Here is a 10273-nt window from a genome sequence, read left to right on the forward strand (position 1 = left end):
CCACATCTCCTTTTTACTCCAGAATCGAGGGAAGAACTATACCTGTATCTGGCTGTTTCAGACCATGTGGTAAGCGTGGTACTAATTCGCGAAGTGGAAAAGGAATAGAGGCCAGGATACTATGTCAGTAAGACTCTCCTAGATGCTGAGACATAGTATCTACCATTAGAAAATCTGGCTTATGCCTTGCTCATCGCCTCAAGGAAGCTACAACACTACTTCCAGGGTCACAACATCAATGTCCTCACTGAGTTTCCTCTCAGATCCTTCTTCGGCTCAGCTGATTTCTCGAGCTGAACAGCAAAATGGGCAGTCGCACTTGGTGAGTTTGACATTCGATATCAACCCAGAATACTAATCAAAGGCCAAGTATAGGCAGATTTTTTCACAAAGTTTGCCTATGCCCAGAGCATTGAACATTAGAACTCCAACTCGATACAGGTGCCACACACCACCGAACTGGGAAAACAGTGTGCTTTAGAAGCATGTAAACTCTTCATTGGTGATATTTGGCAGCTTTACATAGACGAATCATCCAATAGTCGAGGCTCAAGGGTAGGGGTGGTACTCATATCTCCAGAAGGATTCATTTGGGAGCAAGCTCTGAAGCTTGGATGGAAAGCCTCTAACAATGAAGCGGAATATAAAGCACCACTAGCCGGTTTGTGCAGTGTCGAGCACTTCAGCGTAGATCAGCTCTTGGTTTTCATTGATTCTCAGTTGGTTGTCAACCAACTCACAGGGATCTACGAAGCAAGAGATAAAAGGATGGTCATATATGCAGACAAGGCAAAGGATTTACTTAAAAAATTTCAGTCCATACGAGTGGAACGGATCAATCGAGACAGAAACAATCATGCCGATGTTGTAGCCTGCCTTGGCTCATCACTGGATACCAAAGATAATAGAAAGACTTGGGTTGAGTTTGTGTTAAAATCGAGCATAGTGTCTCCAGATTCGGTCCTTTGTACGAACATAGAACTGAACCGAATGGACCGAATACTTGTTTTCCTAAGATCTGCTACTCTTCCCAAAGACAAGAAAGAGGCAAACAAAGTTCACCATCAATCAGCTCGGTTTTGGATCTCACCAATTGGGAAACTGTACCGACGCTCCTATCTTGGTCCCTATCTATTATGTGTGCATCCAAACCTAGTTAAGAATGTTCTCTATGAAATTCATGATAGGATGTGTGGAATCTATGTTGGTGGAAGGTCACTAGCGCACCGTGCCCTTACTCATGGGTACTGGTAGCAACAGATGTAGCAAGACGCACAACAATACATTCAGAAGTGTGACAAGTGCTAGAGGTTTGCTCCTCTAATTCATCATCCAACAAAGAATCTCACTCCGCTCACTAGCCCGTGGCCTTTTGCTCAATGGAGCTTGGACATCGTTGGACCTTTGGCATGAGGGATTGGGAATAGATGATTCTTCATCGTTGTAACCGATTATTTCACCAAGTGGGTAGAAGTAGAAGCACTAATAAGTATCAAGGAAGTACACACAAAGCGGTTCATTATGTGGAATGTCGTGGTCCGTTTCAGCATCCCAGGGGTACTGATTACAGATAAGGGAACGCAGTTTGACAAAAAAAATTTTAGAAAATTTTGTGCCGATCTCAGGATCGAATATCGGAACTCGTCTCCGAGCTACCCACAGAGCAATGGGTTGGTAGAATTGTCAAACAAAACCATCATTAACGAAGTAAAGAAGCGGCTTGAAAATGCAAAAGGGAAGTGGGTAGAAGAGTTACCCCATTAGTTGTGGGGCTTACCAAACCACGACGCGGCTCTTAACAGGGGAAACACCTTATTCCTTGACCTACGGAATGAGGGCTGTTATTCCACTGGAAGTTGGTCTACTAACCATCTGGTCAAAATTGTTTGAAGATACAAGTAATGAGGAAGTTATTGCATAGGCACTGGACATGGCAGAGGGCCGAAGAGAAGCAGCGCTGATCAGACTTGTAGCTTATTAGCAGTAGTTTATCAAGAGTTTCGATAAGAAAGTTCTCCCAAGACAATTTACACCTGGTAAATTGGGTTTGAGGAAAGTTATAGATCACAAAAGGGTGCCTAGCAAAGGAAAGTTAGGACCTAACTGGGAGGGACCTTACAAGGTTAGAGTTATTGCTGGGAATGGTGCATATTACTTGAAGGATCTTAAGGGCAAAGCCATACCTCGGCCCTAGAATGTAGCAAATCTCAAGAAATACTGTCAATAGACTATCCCCCAAATTATCTATCAAGTGTAAAGGTATTCATCTTTTGATTAATCGAAACACCTCCCCACTTCTTTGAACTTTTGTTTTTAGCACCTGTACAGCTTTATGGCCAAAACAGATTATTAATTAACCTAGCCTTTATAATCCATGCTCTGGGGGCATATATCAAAATAAAAGTGATTAGCTTTGGTGTTTACCAAACCGACTTAGCTTTGGTGCTTACCAAACAGAATTAGCTTTGGTGTTTACAAAATGGACTTAGATTTGGTGTTTACCAAACGGAATTAGTTTCAGAGTGATTGAGAAAAATTTGGTTTTGGTTTGCACTCAAACATGCCAAGTGGAATTGCTTGGTGGAATTATATTTGGCAACCAAAATGAAACTTGGCCAAGTGGAATTGCTTGGTGGAAACCGCACTAACAAATTTTTCAGCTGATAATTTATTTTATAAAAACCACATAATTTTCATAAACGATTCTTTCTTGAGTACAAAGTACATCAACACTTCAGTACTGTTGCATACAAATAGAGTTGGAACAGACTTGGCTAAATTTTATCAGGAACAAACTTCCAGCATTAGTCTTACTCAACTCTAGGTGGGGGGCAAACAATTGTTTTTTCAAAACCAACCTAGACTTGAATAAGACACCCCTGTACACATTTATCCCATTCACATGTACTTGTGCTATCAAAGTTGCAACAGACTTCAATAGTTTTGCTAAACAGAACAACCTTCAGTACTATTCTTACTTAGCTCCAGGCAGAGGCAAACAATTGCTTTTTAGAACCAACCTGGACCTAAGTAAGACCTTCTCCTTTCAGTATAACAAACAAGCCCAGTCATATAGTGTATTAATTAACTAGACTGAGCAGGTATTTAGCCCGAAGGTCCTAATAGTGCTTGGCTGGGGGAAACAGTATAGATAACACTCAGACATAGAAGCAATAAAGCATCAGATTGCAAAATCAAAAGTGAAAATTCCATCATCTAACAAAGGCACAACTAGCCTCACAAATAGCAACAAAAAAAAAAAGAAAAAGCCTAAAAAAAAAAAAAAACTTCGAATCATTTCAGAGGCCACTTCAACTCTTATCACTAGGGGGAATTTCAAGAGCAGTGTTCACAGCCTTGTCCATATCACCTTAGGGAGGAAAAGTAGAGGCTACTCTAATTTCCTGAGGAACAGGAGCCTCCTTAACCACATCTCTTGAAGCTTCTGTCTTTGGGTTCTCACCCTTTTCAGCATTTATTGTTTCATTGGCAACGCCGCTCTCTGGAGTCTTGTTTACAGAATCAGTGCCTGGGGAAATCTTTGATGAAGGAGAAGCATGTGTAGTAATAGTCTTCAAACACAAGGATTTTGAGGGAATAGGGACATCCTGGGGGGACTCTTTAGGAACCTGAGCAGTAGCTAGGGCACTTGTCCAGCCTTTGAGGAAGAGCTTGTCATGCAATACCAACACCTCTTCCTTGTAGGCAGCTCCAGCTTCATTCCAACCCTACTATAGTACTTGGCTTCCAGAGTCGAGCACTCAGTAGCCATCCCCACTATAATTGCCTCCAATTCATCCACTTTTCCCTTAAGCTTGGCTTGGACCCCAACAACAGCTCTTTTGACTTCTCAGTAGAGGTAATAACTTTGTTCAAATGAAACATCTCTCTCTCTCCGCAGTTTTACAGCCCTGCTTCTCGGCCTCAAGATTCGTAGTCAATCTTTCAGCACTCATAGTGGCCTCTAGCACGACCTTCTCCAGCGCTTCAGCTTGGGTAATGGACAAAAGCATCCTCTGAATACACTACAACAACAATAGGTATTAAATGTAAGGAAATAGTACAGACCAGTAAGAACAGAAAAAGAAAAACAGAGGTACTCACAATAGTCATCATTTGAAGGGTTTCCTTTAAGATTGGACTATCGCGAGGTTCGTTTTGGTTTGCCATGTCTACTGGCAGCAACAAAGTTTTGGTCAAATCAAAAACAAAACCTCCAGAAGCAATAGTTGAATCAGAAGTAGAAATGGGCCTAGCCTGATGCAATATTGGCGGTTCCCATTTTTCAAAAGACTCATCTACAACAGGCTCCTCAGAAGCCTCACCAATTATAGCCTTATCGATCTCTCTCATTCTTTTTCTTGCCTTTTCAGCAATTAAGGCATCAGGTTCAGTAGCAGCGGCAAAAAGGTTAGAAGCTCCCAACTTTAGTTTCACATCCGTTAGACTCTTTGGTTTGGCCTTGACCAAAGGAGTCTCCAGAATACTAGAAGTGCCAAAAGCTTCCACCTCTAGGTCCACTAACACAATTCTCTTTGACAATGATCCTCCCTCTGTGAAGATGGGGGTAGGAGAAGGGGTCCTCTCAGCGGATAGACTTCGACTATTGCGGCGGTTGGTGATCAAAAGAGCAATGAGTGTATTTGTCTCAGTATCAGAATCGACTAGGGATGCAGCAAGCCTGGTCTTCTTGGGAATGGTAGTATGGTAAGTAGCTTGATAGTCTAGCAACTCGGGGGCAAACCTTTTTTTGTACCTTAAAGCAGCCTTGATTGCTTCGGTGTTCTCACAGGTCGGCCTACGTTGGTAATGGGAAGACTTTGCAAAAAGTAGGAAACAACATCAGCACAACACTCAAAACAGAACAGAATGAGTACAAAAATTCCAAGGTAGAGGGTTCAAACCTAGGTAGCCATCTTTTTGGGGCATCATTTCAGAGTAGATCTCAATCCCGGCAGGGAACTCCCAATTCTCGCCAACTTGGAGGAAGTCGTTATTGTACTTATTAGAGTCAAGTAGGCCAGTGACCAGATGGCAGTTAGCAGAACGAACAAGAAGGTAATAGGTGCTATGGTCTTTGTTATGAGAAAATACATAACAACCAAAGATGTCCCAGATGTCCAGATTCATGCCTAATCTCTTATTTAGGGCAGAGTCACCCCATACAACTTGGAATAGGTTTACAGATACTTGAATTAGGATAAGTTGGACTTGGTGCAGAAAGCGATAGACTAACGAGTCTAGAGGGAACCGAACCCCCTTCGACAATAGCAGCAATAGGGAACACATCAGTGTTTCTTGTACCCATGCGCTTGGCATCAACCTTAGCTAGCATGAGGGTAACATCATTTGGTACACCGTAGTCATGACGGAATAGGCCATCGCCTTAAGAGTATCCACCAATGCACGAAACTTGCCCATTATCTAGACCTAGAAAGGCAAGGACAAAACCAAACTAAGTAAGAGACAGAAGAACAACACTAATCATCAGAAACGATGGCACAAGGGCCAACAATGGTGACAGGAACAGAAAAAGCAAGAGAAAAGAAGGGCTTTTGGAGGACTTACAGTGATTTGACAAAGAAGTAGCATAGAGCAAAGGTCTTTGAAAATGAAATAAGAAAGGCAACGTTTGGAACCTATAATAATGGCAGTGAGCATCTAGAAGGAGCACTATTAGAACCAGGAAGAGAGAATGAAAAGGTTTTTTGGATGTTGAAAACTTAGGGATGGACGAAGAGGTTGAATTGATAGCCATGGAGTATTTATTACCCTCGACTAACATGATGGTACAGAATCACGTCCCTTTGTATGAAATTGGCACACTATCTCTGCATGCTAGTGTCATGCTGCCATGTGTCGTTTTCAAAGGACACATGCAGAGTGTGTATGTTAGGACTGCACTGCCACCAAGATCGAGCTAGAGCAGATCCGAAACGACGCAACGGTTGGGGTAACGAACATTAGCTCCCCCATGGGGAACCTTAGCATGAGTTAGAGGGCAAATGAAGGGGCATAATATGAAACGGATCGGATCCAAGCCTTGGGTCGGTCCAATCAGTTAGGCCCGAACCCAAGTGGATCAGACGAATGTGTGGGCCAGTCAGTTATACCTATCTCCATGAAGAAGGGCCTTTCCAAGTCTTCAAGCACTTGGGGCCTAACTTGCTGTAGAAAGACCAGTTCAGCCATGATGCTGGGCTGGGCCGACTTTTCAAACTCAATTCGTAGACCGAATTGATAGGCCGAAACCATCATCAGAACCAAAGTGGGCCGAGGCCACACAAAGATATCTAAATGGGCCAGCCTATCTCTATAAGCAGCCTTACAAAAGGCCGAGCCAAGGCACAATGGTACCAAGCTGAGAAAACCTCTCAGAGAAATGTGGAAGTTATGAACACATGCACATGAAGGCTACCACCTCAGCTGGTCCCTTCCCCCTAGAATCACGGAAACAATTAATCAAGGGAATATGATCAGTTATAAGCATGATTACAAAGAGCACATGCCTCCATTGTCAACTACTTGGAGGTCCCCTACCTTGAGCAATGTTACAGGGAGCCTTGAAGCACCAAAGCTCTATGAAACCATCTTGGGCAACAAGCAAAGTGTTCTATATAAACTTTACTCTTTTCACATTGAAGGTAACTCAACTTAACTTAATCAAGCTTAACTAAACTCTACTCACTTCAATACAATAGAATTCACTCTACACCTAGAGAGAGCCTCTCATCTTCTCCGACCACTTACTCCCACACCGGAGGGGTTTTCTGGCCAACCCCGGCCGGGCAGCTCTGAAGGTGTTCTGTGCTTGCAGGTCCTCAGTCCTTGGATAGTCCATTCAGTTGTGGAGCTCCAATCCACTTTCATTTAGTGCAGGATTTGGTACATACACTAAGCATTGATCTCTTAATCTTTTAATTAGATTTATATATGAATAATTAATTGAGCTACTCTAATTAATTATGTTAAATATATATTGTTAGCAGGGATGGAATGACAAAGAGACTACTAGGGGACACACACTTATGCCCAATTAAAAAAACCTTACTAATATATAACACTTTCAATCTAGTATACAATTCTTTATTAAAGATGGCCTCTAGCTTTTTTAATTGGTATGGCACCCCTAGATAATAAATGGTATTACCCACTATTTTCTTGGTTATGACACTACTTAATAAGAAAACACCATTTAACTAGGAACAATAAGCTTAGGTAGCTTTCTTAATTTATCAACTGCATTGATAAGTTAATTAATTAGAATGCTATTTTTTTGGGGATAATTACATTTTACCCCATGTGGTTTTATGCATTTTCACATTACCTCACTGACGTTGATAAATGTACTGATAAACCCATGTGGTTTTGACTGAAGTGCAAAAGTGATGAGACGTGGGATGTGACAGAATTATTGAAAAGAGTAGAATACCCTTATTTTTTTCTTCAATTTTCTTATGAATGCCATTTTACTTCCATTTTTCTCGCAGTTGAACTCTCTTTATGAACTCTCTCCTTATGTGTGTGTGTATATATATAATATTGATATGAAATGCATCCAACCCACAAACTCATCTCTTCTCATATATGTGTATGTATATATATTATATAGATATGAAATGCATCCAACCCGCAAACCCATCTCCTCTCATATATGTGTATATATATATTATATGGATATGAAATGCATCTAACCCACAAACCCATCTCCTCTCATATATGTGTATATATATATATTATATGGATATGAAATGCATCCAACCCACAAACCCATCTCCTCTATTTCTTATCTGGGTAATGCTTTCCCTCTCTCTCTCTCTCTATCTCTCTTCCCGTGTATATATTTATTTATATATATATATATATGAAATCTACTGCAATCATTTCATTTTTTCAGGGATCATGATTATGATAGGAAACGTGGAAGAGGGAGCGATAAGGACAGAGACAGAGAAAGGGACAGGGATAGAGACCACCGCCATCGCCTGAGAGATAACAAGGAATACAATAGTCATGAGAGAGAGCGCGAAAGATAGAGAGAAGGTAGGGAACGGGATAGGTGAGCCAGGGAGCGTGGTAGGCGGAGGAGCCATTCAAGGAGCCGAAGTGGGAGTAAGGATTGCAATGATCGTGATCGTGATTAAAGAGGGCATTTGAAGAGGCATACCCGTAGTAGTGCGAGCCCTAGAAGGCACAGGAATAGGGCAGAGGATGGGAATGCTCGAGATGAACCAAAGAAGAAGAAAGGAAAGAAGGCTGATGGGACCAATCACCCAGACCCAGAGATTGCAGAAGTAAACAGGATTCGTGTATCTCTTGGGTTAAACGACAAAACCCAGAACTTGATTTCCCTGAGAAAGAGAAATTTTTAATTTTTATTTTTAGTATAAATATTGATTCAAATTCCTTTAACATAAATATTGATTTATGTTCCTTTATTATTTCTGTCATGGAAATTCTTTATAGTGAGTTTAAAATTTAAGATCTTTGTAAACATTAACTATCCCAGACCATTACTCTATCATGTCAACACAAGCAAATCATCGAACACCTTTAGAGCATAAAATGGAGGGACTTATATTCCAACATTTCATAGGCATATATATATAAGAAAGTGGAAGGGCAAATTGGTCACTCAAAACTCTAAATTTGGTGCCAAAACCCTTCATTTTAGGGCAAACACGCTTCTCTGGCTCTTCTACGCCATGCATTGTTAAGTCTACCAAATTCCGCCACTTTTGCATTTTAGTCAAAACCACAGGGCGTTTATGAGTACATTTATCAACGTTAGGGAGGTAATGTGAAAACACGCGAAACCACAAGGGGGTTAAAATGTAATTACCCCTTTTTTTTTCTCTTCTTAAAAGTCTCTACTTTGAAATGGGCTGCCATGTGAGACCATAGTATCAATGAATCTAGACATTTAATTTCAAATTCTAAACTTTTTTGTATTGTTTTTGTTTTCGTTTTAGTTCATAGAACTATTGTTATAGAATTTCCATTCAACAATTATTGGAGGAAAATTGTTAGATTCTTCTAGAACGCCACGTTTTCATACTCTTTTACTAATCATCATATAATATGTCGTCTCTTGTTTTCCAATCACCTAATATAAAATCATATGCCCATTATTGTAACATGACCACACATTGTCTAAATCAACTGTATTTCCACTATTTTCAGAGGTGTCTGCTAGCTCTTGGGGTCCAATTTCAATTAATGAATCCACTTTTTATTTAGTTTAATCTTTCATTTGTGTTTTTTTAAAAGGAGGAATTATACTCCCGTGGGAGAAATTTTTTTTTTTTTTGAATGTATGTAAGTATAACTTTTTATTTGTATCCCATCACAAAAGTACTTGAACTTTACATATTTTTATAATTTTTTTAATCTATCACACTATTTTGAAATTTTCCCTTTTTCATACCAAAAAAAGAAATTCCCCCATTTGAAAGCACTGAAAACCAACTGACAAACCAGGTCACAGATTAGACATTTTCATAAGAAAAAATATGGAAAATGTTTTAGAGCTCTAAAAGAAGAGCTCTAAAACAGTTCTAATTTGTCTTTTTCCTTACTATGTTTTGTCTTTTTCGTTTTTTTTTTTTGGGGCACTGCCAACTCAGCAGAGCTGCTCTACTAGAGCTCTCTATCACCACTACAAAAATATTGTCCACTTGCAACTTTGTGATTATTTATAATATTTTATGTGTTTCTAATATTTTCAACTTATGTTCAAAATAATTAAAATAGATTGTAATGTTGGATTAAGCAATGCTAGTATATTTATCACAAAATTTCTTTATCATTTGTATTATCTAAGTACATGACAATCCACATAGCTAATCACACATAATGGTAAGAAAACAAGAAAAATAATATTATATTTATGAAAATTTCAAAAATAATCACAGAAACTTTGTTTGTCAATTTTTTTAGTTTATAAATTGGGAACCTCTAGTTTTTAAATTGGGTTCAAAATATAAACTCAAAAAAGTATTTACATTGGTTTTTGTTTATAAATAAAGTCAGAGACTGAAGAAAAAAAAAACAGTAAAGGCACACAAATAAGTGTGGCCTAACTTTACCACAAAATTACTTCAATATTTATGAACTTATATAACTGATCCCACAAAAATGATGGGTAGTCTGAATTTTCATAGCCCGAATGGCTCGAATGTATCAAAACGATGTCGACGTTGTTTTGATACATTCGAGCCATTCAGGCCACACAAATTAGAGCTACGAGGCATTTTTCTTGGTATTATGCCCA

The 10273-nt window shown here is 39.6% G+C and overlaps 1 protein-coding gene across 1 annotated transcript; it reads left to right on the top strand.

The window, feature by feature from the left end:
* Window positions 1-238: 238 nt before the first annotated feature.
* LOC145800495 (uncharacterized) lies at window positions 239-1254 on the top strand. The gene is made up of 2 exons (XM_082890185.1): window positions 239-322; window positions 517-1254. Exons 1-2 carry the CDS (start codon window positions 239-241, stop codon window positions 1252-1254), a joined length of 822 nt encoding a protein of 273 aa, XP_082746311.1.
* The last annotated feature ends 9019 nt before the right edge of the window (window positions 1255-10273 follow it).

The sequence above is a fragment of the Camellia sinensis genome, chromosome 10 (assembly GCF_055761805.1).
Source record: "Camellia sinensis isolate YWXY chromosome 10, ASM5576180v1, whole genome shotgun sequence".
Lineage (NCBI taxonomy): Eukaryota > Viridiplantae > Streptophyta > Magnoliopsida > Ericales > Theaceae > Camellia > Camellia sinensis.